Source organism: Argopecten irradians, chromosome 1, assembly GCF_041381155.1.
Source record: "Argopecten irradians isolate NY chromosome 1, Ai_NY, whole genome shotgun sequence".
Taxonomy (NCBI): Eukaryota; Metazoa; Mollusca; class Bivalvia; order Pectinida; family Pectinidae; genus Argopecten; species Argopecten irradians.
Window position 1 is genome coordinate 22,227,193 of NC_091134.1, and position 20,375 is coordinate 22,247,567.

General features: G+C 34.3%; 1 protein-coding gene and 1 long non-coding RNA gene across 2 annotated transcripts in view; one reads left to right on the forward strand and one right to left on the reverse strand.

Moving 5' to 3' along the window:
• Positions 1 to 20,375, reverse strand: part of LOC138320945 (WD repeat-containing protein WRAP73-like) — a 47,483-nt gene that overhangs the window by 2,937 nt on the left and 24,171 nt on the right. The window contains exons 8-12 of the mRNA XM_069264272.1: positions 15,472 to 15,606; positions 1,940 to 2,020; positions 1,384 to 1,477; positions 465 to 590; positions 40 to 123 (exon numbers count right to left, since the gene is read on the reverse strand). Of these exons, the coding sequence (XP_069120373.1) occupies positions 40 to 123; positions 465 to 590; positions 1,384 to 1,477; positions 1,940 to 2,020; positions 15,472 to 15,606 (520 nt within the window). The remainder of the gene's footprint in view (positions 1 to 39; positions 124 to 464; positions 591 to 1,383; positions 1,478 to 1,939; positions 2,021 to 15,471; positions 15,607 to 20,375) is intronic.
• LOC138320954 (uncharacterized) lies at positions 6,489 to 14,559 on the forward strand. The gene is made up of 2 exons (XR_011208265.1): positions 6,489 to 6,835; positions 13,777 to 14,559. It is a non-coding gene; the product is annotated as an uncharacterized lncRNA (long non-coding RNA).

Sequence of the window (20,375 nt, forward strand, 5' to 3'; positions counted from 1 at the left end):
GTTAAGATATCTCAGCCCATTGAGATTTTATAAACTTACACTTGATGGGAGCTGCTTGGATGAGGACAGTACACAGGGAAAGTCTCTGGACGTCCCAGATCCACAGGGTATGTGGCATGTTATCTGTACAGACAAACATTAAATGAATGTTAACGGAGATAAAACATCGCAACAACTCCTAAAAATAATACAACTTTGGAAGAACATTTTAATATTTTATCTGAAATAATACTATTTGTGACTATTCCATGTTCATTGATTAAATACTGTAAAACACTCAAAAGAACTTGCTTAAATTGAAATAACTACCGTGTAAGCTCCAAAATTTCTTTCATGTTTTTGGGTTTTTTTCGTGGTTCTGCCACCTTTACAAAATTATCAAAATTATCACCCAATTTACCAAAATGTCCAGGAGATCTGATAAATTATAAAAGGCTACAGGAAAAATTTGAGATTATATTTACCATTCTTTGTGTACATATAGCGACAATCACAACTGAAGGCCACACTGCCAACACCGAGTCTAGGGTTGGCTTTACTAGGATCAGGTTTAACCACAGGTATCTTTACTGGGAAATCTTCTACTTCATCTGTAAACAGTGAAACAAATTCTTGGTGTCATTGGATTAGATTAACATCCTACTTAAATTTCTGAGTTATCTCCCTTAGACTGTTTAGACAGAAAGCATCTACTGACAAACATTAAAGATGCTCCACCGCCGACAAAGCATAAATGAATTCATCAGTTGAACAATAATTGGTGTTTGATTATGTATATATATGTCTAATTAACACAAAAAATAATATAAAATAATTTATTTTGCCTTTGGTGCATGCGCAATCAGTACTTCATTCCATATAGGATATAGTGACACAGATTTTTTTTCGGGATGCAATTAATTATTTTTCATATTTTTAACTTGAATTAAAATCAGAAGCTCAAAATCTTCAATGGTGGTAATGGTGTAAAGTAAGTAACTTTTGTAACTGAAGAAAAATACTAAATCGCCTGCTCCTGTTTTTGATAGTGAAAAAATACCATTTGTCAGCAGTGGAGCATCTTTAAAACTATAAAGGTATAACTACCTTTGATATTGATTTCTTCAGCATTTCTCACTTTGTTACCAGTTACACTAAGTTATCTCAGAAAAACAATATAAACATACATATTTTGTTAGTAAACTTACCTCATGAAAGATAAATATATATGTATGGATGGCAAAATATTTTACTCTATCATAATTTTGTTTTTACTTGTAAATCAAATCTCATCGGTTATCTTTCTATATATTTATATTTGAACAAAACTGGATTTTGGATAACATATTGGATACGAATACTCCGTGACGCCTTCAATTCATAATGAGGATATTAGATACTTACACTTGCTCTGGGCAGTGAAGAGGGCTGCTGTGGGGGCGTCCATATTGTCCGAGGACGGTAGAGGTACTCTTGTTTCTACTTCCTTATAGACTATCTGATACATAACAAGACAATGAGGTTAACAATGTAAAACCATTCAATACATCATAAAACAATGGGTCATATTTAGACTAGAACTTCAGAGTTTTGTGAATTACATCAAAGTTCAAACAGTTAGTTTGAATTTACCAAAACTACATAGATAGAATGAAACATGTTCATTGAGTTAATTGAGTTAAAGGTTAAATTTCATTTATTACCAATTCAAGCTACAAGGTCTGCAACATTCCATTATTATCACACTTGTTCCATCAAATTGCATATTCCTTAGTTAAGGAAATACTTAACTGTAAAACTCTCCATAGGAAAGCACTACAGAAGATAAAGAAAGAAAATATCTTAAGTTAGGAAATGTTTCTTTACTTTTGTAATGCTTTCCTATGGAGAATTTAAGTTTAGAAAGTACTGGAAGTAAAACTAGTCCTGTTCTATATAATGAACAAGCACTGCTACTTACCACATTATTGTTGGTCTCCAGGACAGGTGAGTGATCCAGAACCGCTACCGTCTTCCAGGTGATATGGTTGAGAATTCTCACCTGTAAATATAAGATAGTTTAGAACTTTTTATATGAAAAGCACCTCTAATTACCACCATATTGTAAATTCAAACTTTATGATTTTGAATATTTTCTGTCATAGTGTTTTTATTAATCCATCTGCTAATGCAAGCCACTTCCTAAATGTAATGGAGTACCAAATTTTAACTGATTTCAAAATGGCAATTGCATTAATTGGGATACCTTTTTTGACTGTAACAAGGACATAAACATTCAGATCCCCCGCCAATGGAGATATCAAAGTAAGTTTGATTGTGGAGACTTATGTGTATGAAAAAAACCCAGGAAAAAGGAAGTTGAGCTAAAGAAAGATGGAGTATAATTCAAGTAGAGCGGGGCTGCAATTGCTGAATCAGGTATACAGCCTTGACATTTATATTAGACTATATACACAAAGATGGGTGGAGTTTTGCAAAGTAACATTAACCATTTACCATGATATTTTCAGCAATGTTTCCATGGTAACGGAAAAAGTGCAAAAAATGAAAACCTAAATAAAGCAAAAGGTACTACTAGACCATAAAAAGAATGTGTCTATAAAGTTTTGTGGAAATATCTCTGCTGGTTTTAGAGTTATGCTCCGGAAATGAACCTGCTACAAAAATATGATATTTTCAGCAATGTTTCTATGGTTACAGAAAAAAGTACAAAAAGTGAAAACCTTAAAATAGCAAAAGGCACTACTAGACCATAAGACTAATGTGCCTATGGAGTTCCGTGCATATATCTCAACCGGTTTTCCAGTTATGCTGCGGAAACGAACCTGGTACAAACATATAATATTTTCAGCAATGTTTCCATGGTTACGGAAAAAGTGCAAAAAATGAAAACCTAAAAATAGCAAAAGGCACTACTAGACCATAAGAACAATGTGTCCATGAAGTTTCATGGAAATATCTCTGCTGGTTTTAGAGTTGTGCTCCGGAAACGATTCTTACACAAAAATCTGCCATTTTCAGCAATGTTTCCATGGTTACAGAAAAAAGTATAAAAAGTGAAAACCTTAAAATAGCAAAAGGCACTACTAGACCATAAGACTAATCTGCCTATGGAGTTCTGCACATATATCTCAACCGGTTTTCCAGTTATGCTGCGGAAACGAACCTGGTACAAAAATATGATATTTTCAGCAATGTTTCCATGGTTACGGAAAAAGTGCAAAAAATGAAAACCTAAAAATAGCAAAAGGCACTACTAGACCATAAGAACAATGTGTCTATGAAGTTTCATGGAAATATCTCTGCTGGTTTTAGAGTTGTGCTCCGGAAACGATTCTTACACAAAAATCTGCCATTTTCAGCAATGTTTCCATGGTTACAGAAAAAAGTACAAAAAGTGAAAACCTTAAAATAGCAAAAGGCACTACTAGACCATAAGACTAATGTGCCTATGGAGTTTCGTGCATATATCTCTAAACTGGTTTTCCAGTTATGCTGCGGAAACGAACCTGGTACAAAAATATGATATTTTCAGCAATGTTTCCATGGTTACGGAAAAAGTGCAAAAAATGAAAACCTAAAAATAGCAAAAGGCACTACTAGACCATAAGAAAAATGTGTCCATGAAGTTTCATGGAAATATCTCTGCTGGTTTTAGAGTTATGCTCCGGAAACCATTCGTACGGACGGACAGACGGACAGACGGACGGACGGAACCCATTTGTATATCCCCCGCCAACTTCGTTGGGCGGGGGTTAAAAAATAAGCTCCAGGCAACCATATTATATTGTCTGAATAGTAATAGGTTTTTAGCAAGTTTGGTTATATTTTTCGTTCTTTTCATGATTTTTATTTTTTATTTTTCTTTCTTTTTCATGATTTTAGCACATTTTAGAATGCTGAGAAATAACAAATTCTCATTTTAAATAACCATAAGATGATAATCATCACTCTATAGTTTGAATGATCTTACTAAAACCTAGAATAGATTGAGAAAAGGTAATAACAGGGGTTGCTTATGAATGGGTTGGAAATGACCACAGATGAAGGTCAATTCGAATTATAATGAGCTACAACTCTGCAGAATAGATTTAAAACTTTATACAAAGAAGAGCTTAAATTAACAAAGGGAGATAATCACAGCAGACAAAACACCTTACAGGACATGTAGTCCCAAAAAGCTGTCACACATCTCTAACAATAACTGGCCCAGTCATGAATGGCATACAGGATACTGTTACAACACCGGTATACAACGTTTTCATAGTAACTAAATCTGGGGTCATTTTCTGTGTCTATACCCCTCAACGTCTGATCCACACCAGGGAATAGCCACTACAAATGCAGCTTCTCAACAAGTTTTTTTTTATCATATTAAAAGCAATCAATGCTTTTTTTGGGTGGTAGAAGAGAGCCAAGAAGTACACTCTGAAAGGATTTGAACTCGTGACCTAAAGATGGAAGGTTATACAACTTGGACACTACAGCCTAGATGATTATAATGATAATAAGATGTACAGATGGCAGATGCACTTTTAAACATCCTGAAATCTGGTCCAGGACTAACACATAGTTTACTACAGAGTGTTCTAACATCCTCCTTGTAGCCTAACGATCAAAAGTTAAGTTTTACATCATAGTTTTATTAAGAAAAAGCTTTATCACATTGCTAACAGGTGATAAAATAGAACTGACCATGTTTTTGATTAAGGAGACATAAAGAGTTGTATTTGAAATGATTCCCATAGATAACATGTGTAGATAATTTTTTATGCTGCACACCTAAATGCATTGTTATCAAAACAGGAAGATTAAGACTGATTTTCGTGTTTACTTTTTAGAAATTTAATTAAGCAGGTGTAACTCAGGTGTAACTCAGGTGTTAAGTCAGTTCCAACAGTGTCCGTTCCCATCAGTGATTTCACAGAAGGGGGACATAATAATTAGGTATACTTTACACATACGCACACTCCAGACACCCGAGTCGGTAGCGTCCCTCTTACAACATGTACCAACAGGACGTACACTCTGGCGGCATCATTCACACACAAAAAAATGTTTTATCGTTATTTCTGTTGGTTAAGTACTTATTACTATAACAATTTAGACCATTTAAATCTACTTATCAGTCACATCTTAACTATCAATAAACACAATGTATGGCTTCGCTTCAAAGGAAACATATTTAGGTCTCTCAGTTATCAATTCGTGTATTTCACAATCTCAGAAATATGAAGCTTACTTTAAGATTTTGACATGGTGTGAAACTTAAGGCTTATATCAAATATTGCTAGAATTTTGACAATGCAGTTCAATGTAAAACAGTAGAAACACCTGACATGTATTTATCTGATTCACCATCTGCTCCATCCATTATTACATTATACAATCAAACCTGCCTTAGCAACCCACCTCCATGTAAAGAAAACCTATCAGTCACATCTTAATATGACCACTTTCTTTGGGTCCCAATGGTGCAATTTCAACAAAATTTGACCTGTGTATTAAGACCACTTCGCTATAAAGACAATTGTTTTTCTTTGTCCATTTGGGGGTCTTTATAGACAAGTTTGACTGTATCTAAGTCAACACTCCCAACTATTTTCCTAACCCCATCTGTCACCTATTTAACTGATATTCCAACTGCTTCCTTTTACCCCCCATCTAACACCAATTTATCTGATATACTTATAACATATATCTCAGTGCCCCAGCCTGTACCTAATCTCCTTTTTTCAGTCCCAACTTACCATATATTTACAAGTAATTACCACCTGCACTGACTGTCATCAGACAATTTATGTGTTTGTACTTTGACATTTTTACAAAAAATTCTAGTCAACCACAACTGCATAACCATGCTATCAGCTGAAATGTAATTACTGTGACTGCATTAATTACAGAAATAATTAATTTCCCCTTCTACAGTAGATATCACCTACCATAGATACTGTTAAAATATCAAAACTGTAATAGGATGCAGAATTGCATCTATTCAGCTTAGTGTTTAAAACCCTAAGTTCTCTTCAAAACCACAAACTATAAATTGTAGAACAATACTAATCTGAAACAAGAGAATTTGAAAATTTTAGAGTTTTGGGCACACAAATGTGTAAGTGTAACCTGCTGAATAATAATAAAGTCATCAAAATGCAAAGATATTTAACAAGTCTCCCCACAAAAACATGCATCCTGCTGTGAGGGTCAGGGGTTAAACTCATTTGCATATCTTTTAATGGAAAAAGCCACTTTTAAATGGTTATAATTTATCAGGAATGGTATAATTGACCAGAACATTATTTTTGATGAAGAAATCAATGTTTATCTTTTGTGGTGGCAACATTCTGCCTTGGACAATAAAACACAATTGTTTTAGAATATATTGAACATTACAGGTAAACACAATTTAGCAATTTGTCCATGCATTTGATTTTTCTCATGATGGACATAAATTAATTATAGGTACCACCCTAATCATTCAAATTTAAATACTTAAATCATGTGTCAACCATTACCAATGTATTCAGATGTCAGCCAGCCAAGAAAGCGTTATGTATCGCCAACAATACTGATGACGTAGGAAGGAGTTCATTTCCACAGATGAGATCTTTTGTACGACAAATCCATGGAATATATAACCTTTAATTATTAGCCTGCTCCATTACCATCTTACATCATTAGCACAGGGAGGAGAGTGCTAGGTACAGGAAGTTAAATGAGAAAGTACTTTGTACACCTGTGATTGTGTGGAGTGTGGCCGGGCATGTTCTCTTAATGAGCTCACAAAGTATACCTGACATGTAGACCAGAAGTACATTTCAACCACTTTTGAAATGGCATATTTTTTAAATCAAAGGTAAATTCATGATTTTTAAAATTGATTTTGAAACGAATGACTGTACAAATGTCAATGGATGGTTTAAAGTGCATGTGTCCAAAACAATAAAACAGATATTCTGCACAAATATATTGAAGACAAACAAAAGATAACAGTTCCAAAATACTGAATTCAGTATCAATATTGAACATTTTATTCATGTCCACAAACCAATAAAATCTTGATAAAAATCAAGAAATACCTAAAACATACAGATTTATGGACATCTGGACTATAAAAGTGCTAATCAGGATCCATGAAATTTAATGACAAGAATTTTTTTTTTTTTTTTGGTAAATAATATCTACTCAAGAAAGATCAACACATTTAGGATTTTAGCTGTACTTTAAGTAATCCACACTTTTATAAAACCATGATAAGCATGCAGGGTTCATCTAACCTGTTAAGTAGGTTAAAGCCACCATAAATAGGGATAGTCAGTGTAAATGTTCATACACTTAAGTAATTTAATGTGTCATTAATAACGACCATAAAACCAATTACATGTGATATCATTTGATAAAACTGGAAATGTCTTACGACATTATATAAAACAAGACCACTCGAGATGGAATAGCATGGGTAACACTAATAATGCCTCCCCCCGCCACCGGCCTATTTACTGGTGAGGACATCTAAAATAACTGTAATATTTTACAGAGAGCAGTTGTGAAATTTAAGCAACAGAAGCAGTTCAATTTAGAGACTTTCACACCATGGACATAAACATACAGTAGTCACCTCATACAATCATACCAAGGACATACACATACAGTAGTCACCTCATACAATCATACCATGGACATAAACATACAGTAGTCACCTCATACAATCATACCAAGGACATACACATACAGTAGTCACCTCATACAATCATACCATGGACATAAACATACAGTAGTCACCTCATACAATCATACCATGGACATAAACATACAGTAGTCACCTCATACAATCATACCATGGACATAAACATACAGTAGTCACCTCATACAATCATACCATGGACATAAACATACAGTAGTCACCTCATACAATCATACCATGGACATAAACATACAGTAGTCACCTCATACAATCATACCAATGGACATAAACATACAGTAGTCACCTCATACAATCATACCATGGACATAAACATACAGTAGTCACCTCATACAATCATACCATGGACATAAACATACAGTAGTCACCTCATACAATCATACCATGGACATAAACATACAGTAGTCACCTCATACAATCATACCATGGACATAAACATACAGTAGTCACCTCATACAATCATAACATGGACATAAACATACAGTAGTCACCTCATACAATCATACCATGGACATAAACATACAGTAGTCACCTCATACAATCATAACATGGACATAGACATACAGTAGTCACCTCATACAATCATACCATGGACATAAACATACAGTAGTCACCTCATACAATCATACCATGGACATAAACATACAGTAGTCACCTCATACAATCATACCATGGACATAAACATACAGTAGTCACCTCATACAATCATACCATGGACATAAACATACAGTAGTCACCTCATACAATCATACCATGGACATAAACATACAGTAGTCACCTTCAACTATACATAAATCATACCATGGACATAAACATACAGTAGTCACCTCATACAATCATACCATGGACATAAACATACAGTAGTCACCTCATACAATCATACCATGGACATAAACATACAGTAGTCACCTCATACAATCATACCAGGACATAAACATACAGTAGTCACCTCATACAATCATACCAAGGACATAAACATACAGTAGTCACCTCATACAATCATACCAAGGACATAAACATACAGTAGTCACCTCATACAATCATACCATGGACATAAACATACAGTAGTCACCTCATACATCATACAATATACATCATAAACATACAGTAGTCACATCATACAATCATACCATGGACATAAACATACAGTAGTCACCTCATACAATCATACCATGGACATAAACATACAGTAGTCACCTCATACAATCATACCATGGACATAAACATACAGTAGTCACCTCATACAATCATACCATGGACATAAACATACAGTAGTCACCTCATACAATCATACCATGGACATAAACATACAGTAGTCACCTCATACAATCATACCATGGACATAAACATACAGTAGTCACCTCATACAATCATACCATGGACATAAACATACAGTAGTCACCTCATACAATCATACCATGGACATAAACATACAGTAGTCACCTCATACAATCATACCATGGACATAAACATACAGTAGTCACCTCATACAATCATACCATGGACATAAACATACAGTAGTCACCTCATACAATCATACCATGGACATAAACATACAGTAGTCACCTCATACAATCATACCATGGACATAAACATACAGTAGTCACCTCATACAATCATACCATGGACATAAACATACAGTAGTCACCTCATACAATCATACCATGGACATAAACATACAGTAGTCACCTCATACAATCATACCATGGACATAAACATACAGTAGTCACCTCATACAATCATACCATGGACATAAACATACAGTAGTCACCTCATACAAATCATACCATGGACATAAACATACAGTAGTCACCTCATACAATCATACCATGGACATAAACATACAGTAGTCACCTCATACAATCATACCATGGACATAAACATACAGTAGTCACCTCATACAATCATACCATGGACATAAACATACAGTAGTCACCTCATACAATCATACCATGGACATAAACATACAGTAGTCACCTCATACAATCATACCATGGACATAAACATACAGTAGTCACCACCTCATACAATCATACATGGACATAAAAACATACAGTAGTCACCTCATACAATCATACCATGGACATAAACATACAGTAGTCACCTCATACAATCATACCATGGACATAAACATACAGTAGTCACCTCATACAATCATAACCACAACATGAATCATAAACATACAGTAGTCACATCCAGAATACAATCATACCATGGACATTTTTGGTCCATCTAATTGGCATAATCAACAGACAATGAAGAATATACAACATTGTGTTGGGAATTAGTTAAGATTTCATCATCGATGATCGGATAAAATCTGTGGCTGTCAACTGATCGATTTTCGATTATTAATCGGTTACTCATTTGTTACATAATTTCTTAGAAATGTTAGCTATTTTTAAAGATTGCATGAATTTTTATTGATATCACTTATCAAAATAATAATATATTTGGACATACCCAGTTTTATTTAGTTTTTTAAAACCTTTTCATGTTTTCAGTTGCTTATGATGTTACCCAAAGAAAGAACTATTACCGGTAAAATTGACTTTTAAAATTCAATATGAGTGAAACAATGTAAAATGTAGGCCTATACATGATATTAAAAGTTTCACGATATTGCTGGCCGCCATTAAATCATTGTGTTTTCACACTGGCTTCCTTTTGCATAGTTTCATATCCTAATTTATTATCAAACTAACTTAAGTCAACTAAACAATCTTTATTGATGAACTAATTAAGCCTATATATGTATGTTTATTTTGTTATCATCTTTGTTTCAACAACAGGTTTGGTACGAAGTCATTGCTAAGGAGAGAAATGGCATAAAGTCTGTGTAAGAGAAAATGAAAGTCGAATATATTCCCACTTCCTGTTTTGATACAGATCATCGATGTTAATATATCATAATCGATTAATCGAAATTGGTTGTCTTCTTGATTAGACATCGATTATAATCAATCATTGGGACTACACTAATACAACAAGATATTTTCTTTCATACCTACACGTGTAATACTGGCTGGTCTAGGGCAATACACTCATGTCGTCTGAGGCTGTATTGCATGCAATAAAGCCTAGTGACGTCACAGCGTCAACAAATTTTTTATTTCCTCGGTAAATTTTAACATTTTTGTTCACAAAATTGACTGGTTTTACTATAAAAGATGCAAGCATAGGAATTTGTGTTGAAAATATCACGTAATTTTCATGTATGGAAAATTCACTTTCAGTCGTGGATTTCTTCTAATTTATTTCAAAATGGCGGAATATTATAGTAGTAAAATTGCAAGAAAACGTCAAGGTATGAAAGAACAAGAGATCCCAGAGGGATCTTGGCGCCCACCAAAGAATGATCTATATCTGACAAAGGAAAAATAGATCTTTTCTCTACTTTTTAAACTTTTTCAAACATACTACGTACATATAAAATTTGAGACAGATCGCTTCAGTACCTTTTGAGAAATAGCGGTAACAAACTTCAACTATCAAAATCCAAGATGACTCCTTGGCGGCCACCTTTTGATCAATTGGTCCCAAATCACTTTATGCACAACTAGGGGAACCTACATGTGAAATTTGAGAAAGATCCATTCAACACTTTCTGAGAAATAGTAGGGCTGAAACGATTAGTCGAATAATCGGAGGCGATTAGATTAATGAAGCGAATTGCTGATAATCGATTAAAGATTTTATTAATCGTTAATCGTAACATGCATAGCCAGTGCATTGTAAGCTGACTAAACACGTTGACAGATCATGGATTTCTGAGTAAGTCATTCCGACTGGAGTTTCATCTCTTTATGTACATGTTTTGAACTCAACAAAACATAAATGATTTGAGAAATACTTGTTAAATTACGTCTCTGTGGAAGTTAAAGTCATTAATCAATGAAAAAGTGGATGTCATGAGAAAGCTTGCAACACGCTGTTCGCCAATTTTCACTAGCGATCGACTCCATGTTGTTACGTCACGGAGGCCTAATCGCCGCCGTGACACTCGGGAGCGGAAGGAGCAGTAATCTTGAACATTTAAATTTTACTATTGCATGTGTTTATCATATAAAAAGAAAGTTTTTGTTCATATTATAATTGAATATAAGAGTTGTTGATTTATTTTATTTTTTGAATCACGGAAATAAAAAAGTTCATTGACAAAAATTTGGTCATGTCGCTCCGTGGCGGCCAGATTTGGTTGATTAGTCGTACGTGTGAAGGTCACGTCAAAACAGCGGGTTAGCAGATTTTGATTTAAACGATGTTACGGAAGACAACACAGGAACGGAATTCAGAGCTAATTTGGGATAAAATACGTTTGTTTTGTAAATAAATCTTTTCTTATTTGTTGGTAGGCTTATATTATATAAGGCATGTCCTCTGTCATATTATACGGTAACGTTAGGTGTTATTATTAGTTGATAAACATGGCGGACGTTTTCAGTAGTCAGTAGTAAACAATATAGTTGCCTTCAATTCAAACGATTAATCGATTAGTAATCGATTACATGTGACCGAATAATCGAATACAAAAATTACTAATCGTTTCAGCCCTAAGAAATAGCGATAACAAACTTTGAATATAAAAATCCAAGATGGCTGCCTGGCAGTAATTTTGTTGACCGATCAGTCCCAAATCACGATATGCACAACTAGGGCCCTAGGGGAAGCTACATATGAAATTTGAGACAGATCCCTTCAGTACTATCTGAGAAATAGCCATAACAAACTTTAACTATCAAAATCCAAGATGGCGGCCTGGCGGCCATCTTGTTCACCGATTGGTCCAAAAATGCAATATGCACAACAAGGGCCCTAGGGGAACCTACATATTAAATTTGAGAAAGATCCCTTCAGCACTTTTTGAGAAATGGGGATATCAAACCTTAACTATCAAAATCCAAGATGGCCGCCTGGCGGCCATCTTGTTTTTCCTATCAGCCTCAAAATCTGTATGGCACAAAAAGGGACCAAGGGTAACCTCCATGTGAAGTTTGAACAAAATTCCTTCAGTAGTTCTCAAGAAATATTGATAACAAACTTCAACTGCCAAAATCAAAGATGGCTGCCTGGCGGCCATCTTGTTTTTCCGATCAGCCTCAAAATCTGTATGGCACAAATAGGGACCAAGGGTAACCTCCATGTGAAGTTTGAACAAAATCCCTTCAGTAGTTCTCAAGAAATATCGATAACAAACTTCAACTGCCAAAATCAAAGATGGCTGCCTGGTGGCCATCTTGTTTTTCCGATCAGCCTCAAAATCTTTATGGCACAACTAGGGACCAAGGGTAACCTCCATGTGAAGTTTGAACAAAATCCCTTCAGTAGTTCTCAAGAAATATCGATAACAAACTTCAACTGCCAAAATCAAAGATGGCTGCCTGGCGGCCATCTTGTTTTTCCGATCTGCCTCAAAATCTGTATGGCACAAATATGGACCAAGGGGACCCTCCATGTGAAGTTTGAACAAAATCCCTGCAGCAGTTTTTAAGAAATAGTGATAACAAGCATTGTTTACGGACGGACGACGGACCACGGACGCAGGGCGATTTGAATAGCCCACCATCTGATGATGGTGGGCTAAAAATACACTTTCATAAGTGGATATGAAGGATAGGGATATTCTACCCTCGAGATCACATAATGTTGCAAAACCCTCGGCTTTTACTACATTTTGTGACCCTCAGGTAGAATATCCCTATCCTTCATATCCACATGCAGTATGAAAGAGTCTTATACTATTACATTAGTTATGCCATACAGATAGTATAGAAAAAGTTCCCCTTGAAATTGCAACTGTATCACTTCACCTGAAAGATAATGAAATCTCTGTGGACAATTTCTACCACCAGTCCTGCACCACTGGTATACAAGTTAGAAACTCAAATGAGGTGGCATTGCAATTAATGTACAGTACACTACCAGGAATTAATTTTATGTTTTTATTGGTATTACGATGTACTGTACACTATCAGGTATAATGTTTTACTCCACTTTCTATAAGCTTAGCAAACAGTATTAAACAGCAAATAGATAAAAGTTGCTTTGCATTTATTTATTATGATGCTGTCAATCATTTATTTTCTAACTTCCAGTCCTGACCCTGAGACTAATCCATTGTTGTATCACCAAGAATGCCTTCCTGAGAAATATTTGATAGATATTCCTAGGTTCAAATGATGATCAAGCAAGTTATAGACCAAGATCTCAATACACAAACATCCTTAAGACTCTGATATCAACTGACAGGTACAAAGTTGAAAGTTCCGTTTGTGTTTACCTGCCATCTACTACCCGTCGAGGGGTGACCTGGCTTCTACTTTTAGATGTTCATAGAAAGGTCACCTACAATGCCTGAATAACACCATCATATCTGTCAGACATGTTTGTTCTTCTGTCAAATGCACAGATTACAGAATCAACACTACTTATATATCAAGTTAAACAAATATTCAATTTAGCTTTTTAAATATGTTGTTTACTCGACTGGTTGCTAGTTTCAGGTGTTTCTTTTTCTTTTTGCAAGGCTGTTTTTAATCTGTTCTATAATAAAGAAATTAGGTTGAACATTTATTTGTTTGTTTATTATTTTACTATTTAACTAAAATTGTGCATATAAAATGATAACTATAACAAAGGAAAACGGAAATCAAAGGAAGCAGAAAGAACAAGAAAACAAGAATGAATATGGAACAAGAAATATGAAAGGAGAAAATTAGGGAAACAGAGATAAGAAAGAAAGTGAACTAAATTAATAGCTATAAGTGAAGGAAAAATAAAACAAATAAAGGAAAGTAGATAGAAAGAAAGAAAGAAAGAAAGAAAGAAAGAAAGAAAGAAAGAAAGAAAGAAAGAAAGAAAGAAAGAAAGAAAGAAATTATTATCTTCATCATTATCATACATGTGTGTATTTCGAAATCTATTGTTTCCACGTCTAGGTAAGTATGGCTTACTTCCTTTCCCCATCCTAACACCATCCCTTTGTTTATCTAGGTATACCTAGTATCACCTTAGCTCGGTCTATGTTGCAATCTTTATCAGTGCTCATTGTCGCGTTCCGAAACCCTGAGATTGCAATCATTATCGTGAGCCTATACTGACCCTTAGGGTTTTCTGCCATGTCTTTATCAGCCCTGGGGACTGAAACTCCCAGGGATGTAACAGGTCCACAGTCTACATATACCCCTCAATCCTAACCACAAAGATAGCTACCGAGTCTTAAGGACTCTTGTGTCTTAGGGATTCTCTCAGCCTAGTGTAGCTGTGCACCACGTGTCATCAAAATACAATGTCGTTCAAGGTATGTCTGCTGTTTAAAGCTTATTAGGGACTAGTATATGTGATGTATGCATATTTTTTGTCAATATTTAAAAATATTTTTATCTTTAATATGTTAATGATGTCACATCTCAACCTTGGCACATGTGCTCAGAATCTAATTATATGTTAACTCTGATCCAATTTTATTTGCATGATAAACTACCCGATCATCAAACTAGTATTTTGCATAACAAAGAGTCATGAATGATTGGTTTGAATAGAGAATTTTGGCTTGTAATCTGACTTCTAATCTAAGATTAAAGTCAAAGGTTAGACATTAACATGGTTTGTGTTTCTCAGTTGGCCGAGAAATGTGCTAGCTGCTGTGGTTTTATCATTCACTTACCCTAACATACATTTCCTGGATTAAGTAGCCACCAGCATCTACATTCCATCCCTCATCTCACATTGACCCTGGCTGTTAACTATTAAAAAATGCTTTTAAACGACTTAATACCAAGAAATGATACCTTTTCATCGTAGCTTCCGATGGCGAGGAATTGACTTGTAGGACTCCAGGCCACATTTTTGATACCCAGAGAGTTGTCATAGGCACTGTATTTAGCCAGGCATCGTCCATCCACAGAATACAGCAGGATCTTGTACTGTAATACAAAATTCATAACATTACAATCAAAATATAGAACTGGTTTTGGTTATGGTAAACATTTCTCTCAAAGAGTTTGGTTTATTTAGACTTAAGGTTAAATGAGTTAGGGTAAGTTAAGAATGGCTTCCCATGCATGAAATGTGTTGCTTATGTGAATGTAGGTTTTGGAAAGTAGTATATTGGTGTTGTGACTCTTTGTATTATTGATACACTGGCCCTTTTTATAGTGTTATCTCACTGAAAAGACATTGAACAAGCACACATCACCTGAGGTTCTTCTGTATGTGTACAATGGTGGTGTGCTTGCTAACTCTAAAGTGTTTTCTCACTGGAGCAGTGAGCAGGACACCAACACTCATGTCTTATTTATTGACACAGAACAAACCAGTTATTCTAATAAGTTTCATATCCAGATGATGCTTATAATGAAACGACTACATTTTACTGGCTTTTACAGTAAAAGTGGGTAAGGAGATGAAAGGATACTTTGTCTCATATTGCCAAACATGCTGTGTTGTTTTGTCACTTATAATGAGAGCATATCCATTGGTTAGAATGTGGACCAGTTGCCTTGACACATACTTTTTTCTATGAGAAATTTGTTAATGCCTGTGACTTTTGATAAAATTGTATCATCATATCACTATTTTCCTAGAAATATAAACAGGAGAATATTATCTTATATCAATGACCTATATCCATAACTATCAAATTCAAAATGCACACAAGATAAACGAAGTTAACTGAAAACAGATTTCAAACTGGTGTCAAAATAAAACATTTATACCCAAACATGTTAAAAATGACAACACTGCACACTGCAACAGGCCTAGATCTGTTTCAACTCATTAATATTCAGACAATACTAATCTGATTGGCTGGAGTAGAAATTCACAAGATTCATGACCTTTTATCCACATGAAGTTTATCTAGTACAACTGATACACCTACAACTGAAGTAATATCAATGGATATATTTTTAAAAATTACATATAATTCAAGCCCTCACATACAGATTATGTCTCATTAATTTTTGTTAAATGGTTAATTAGCTTATTTAGTTTGATTGTTGTTTCTTGACAATAAAACACTTTGATAAAATTGCACCACTTTTCAGAACTTTTTAAATATGGTTGCTGTTTGGGCCGCTTGCCCTTGATGTAAATTATACAAAATAGCACTTAAATAACCATTTATCTCATTTACATGCATTGTTATAAAATTATGACACTACAGCAAACAATTATCAGAAACATGTTCAAATAGGCATTTTCACCAATCAAAACAAAAAAAAATGAAACTGAATCATTTGTTTGTTGATAAAACAATTGATAAATCAGTTTCCTTCAAGATATATGTTATATTTGGTCATTTCAGAACAATTTACCTCCTTATTATGCAAATGTAAGTGAAGATAATATATGTTATATTTGGTCATTTCAGAACAATTTACCTCCTTATTATGCAAATGTAAGTGAAGATAATATATGTTATATTTGGTCATTTCAGAACAATTTACCTCCTTATTATGCAAATGTAAGTGAAGATAATATAAAACGTAGTCCAGTAACAACATGCCTTAATTTAGAAATTTGTTTCTTCTTTTTTATATATATAAAATTTAGGGAGCTCGTGCAAAAATGAAATATCTTCTTGAAACATAAAAAAGTCCTTATACACTTTGTAGATATTGAAACTCCCCTGAATGTATCACATACATCTGATTACTGTGAAGGATATAATCTCCTAAAATCACTTCTTTTTCTGCAGCATTTTTTAATCTTCCCTTGTGTGGTCTCTACGACTTGATTGAATGTATCAATTTTCTAATAAAAACAGACTGGATACATCATGAAAATGGCTACATGTACTTTTATGTGAAAACTCCCACTAAGCCAGACAAGGTTACAATCACAATTTCTGTTCAGATATTTAAATCTTCCATAAAAATATGACCTTCAATTGCACATAGGAATGACCTTTAATAGATCTAGTCTTACATAGGTATCATGTCTGCTAAACAAATGCAAATCACTGTTAATGAATATTAATGTTATTGCTACTCCAATTCACAAAAAGTTAAGATAAAGATAAGAAGTCATTTTGTTCCATGTGAATAGGAAACTTACTTCATTTTGATGGACTTGTTTCAAATTCAGGTGTCAATCCAATTTTGGGGCGTCAATTCAATTGACACTTGACTCGTTTGACCAGATAGCCATCATATCAGATTTTTGTCTAGTATCAAGGTCAGATCATGAAGGTTTATTTCATATTGGCACATGGCTTTTTAATTTTGGAACAATCCAGAAGCGTGATATGAAAATCAAAATATGGTTAAAATGACAAGATATGATTATGAAGATATCTCAATATAATCATAATGAATTCAAGAGTCATTGCCTCCAGTGTAGCTTTTTCTTTTTGAAGTAAATGCTATAAACCAACCATCTTTCATGGCTATTAATTTCACAATTTTCAATTCAAAACAAGTTCACGAAGATTAAAATTTGCGCATCGAAAGAATTTAATGGAAATCTTTATAAAAAAATATGATGTAGATTTTAATTATTGGAGATGAACTTTAATGAATTTACAAATGGATCATGAAATTCATGAAAGTAAATCGCATGTGAAAGAAACTTGATTTACAGTAAACGATGGATTATATAATTATGTATATGTGAAATTTATCATTCATGTCAGTTCAGTGACTATTTGTTACTATATCTAGGGGACAGATTTAATAGGGGGGGGGGAGAGAATCTTGCTAAATGGGAAAGCAGGAGGACTGTTTGGCAACTTTTTGTTTGGAAAAATACGGATGTTTTCCTCATTTACAAGAAATATAAGACTGGACTCCAAACAACACCTATAGTCAATGTCTGTTTCTTTTATCTTCTTTCTTTAATTTGAAATCTTGTCCACATCTCAGAGTCATATAAATGCCAGTGTGGTAGATAATATATGGGTTTGTTTAACTCTATAGCAGTTCTACCTGGGTCATGATCAGGACACTGTACAAACAATCAAGTTCAGTCTAATTATCCCTAAACCAGTCAGCTTCCCTGACATTTATAAACAAATGATGGGCTGGACTAAACCAGACAGCTGTCCACACCAAACAACAAAGTCTGATAACCACACAGAAGAACCACTGAGGTGTTGGCTACCAAACATGCAGTTAGGCTTCACATTTCTGTGTATTGAAAATGAAAACACAACTCATTGATGCTGTGAATAAGATTAGATATCCAGCATATTTCCATGGAATGTTTTGTTTGATGTCATGATCGCCTTGAAATATTATGTGTAACTTAACTTTATCAAGGTAAACAACATAATTGACCTAGATTTATACATGAGTTCCCTCAATGAAGCAAATTACTCTTCCTCTCTTGGAACACCTGGGTCTATTTTTAGTTGAGAACAGTTGTATTCCGTGAACAAATCTTCATCTCTGACATTACCGATAGATTTGTTATTGTAAAAATTGCTGCTAGGGTTATGTTACAGGTCTTGTGAAAAACCAGTATACCTAATAACCATATGTAGGTAAGTCAATATGATGGTTAGCTTTGAAATGTTATCTCAAAGACTCATTGTTGATTTACAACTTGGATTTATTTTGTGGTAATCTAAGGTTGGAACTTTTCCCTCAAAATATCATATCTACTACAAAGATATATAGATGTCAATGAATTAGAAGCTCTGTCGAATATGTTATCATTATAACAATACATTAATATGCTTTTTGTAGTTTGCTGCTTCGCCCATATGAGCAAGAATTACTATTATATGACCTTTTCTCCACATGATATCAGCTTGTCTGCATTCTATATTTACAACAGAGTGAAATGATGTATTAATCAGTGAAATAACTACAACAGTATAGACAGGTTATTTCTCAGCTTTCTGAGAAGCACAATGGAAGCAGCATTAAACCATGTACATCAGGGTTTTCACCTGAGTTTGTGGAGGTCAATGTTGTAATCAACCAATTTATCACTACAGATCTATTTCGTTACACTTATAAGCTCAGACAATACCAGTATGAATCCAATATCCCATATATCATAATTCCATTTCAACTTCATATCAATGTGATCTAAACCACAATGGTCTGGACCTTTGATAGTACCCTGGGTCAGAACTCGACCACTAACAATCATAGCCTTTTAGTCACACATTCATCCAAATATATAGGTGATCATTAAAGAGGCATACCAAGAAACATTTAACTTTAAATTAAAGTTTCAAACCAGCATTAAATCTGTGGATGAGTGTTAATGTATTGTTAATAGAGTAACAGGGATATCAGCTCTGATAAGATAGCTACCCATTGGGTTTTGTTTATGTCTCAGGATAAAGTAATATAATGTTTAACAGTGAAAATTATCTCTCGCCTCATCTGTGAGTCAATGGATTGATTTAAATGAGTTGTCCAGGGTATGAATCACAAAAGGGGATAACAGAAATGTTTGATGGATGGAAATAACAAAAGAGGCCTGCCACCATCCTCTAAAAGACTGGAACTTTGACTCACACAGCAGTAATGCAACTTATTCTCACCTTCTGAAACTACAATAGGTTACTGACTGACTCTTAATGCCCTCTAACTTCATTTCAAACATTTTAAAACTCCAAATCCTTTTTCAATGCTGACAAAGGTAACACTTTTTTCACTCAAATTATTTAAAAATAATTAAATATTTATCCAGGAAGTCAGAAACCATCACGATTTGAACCTACAAGTCCATTCCC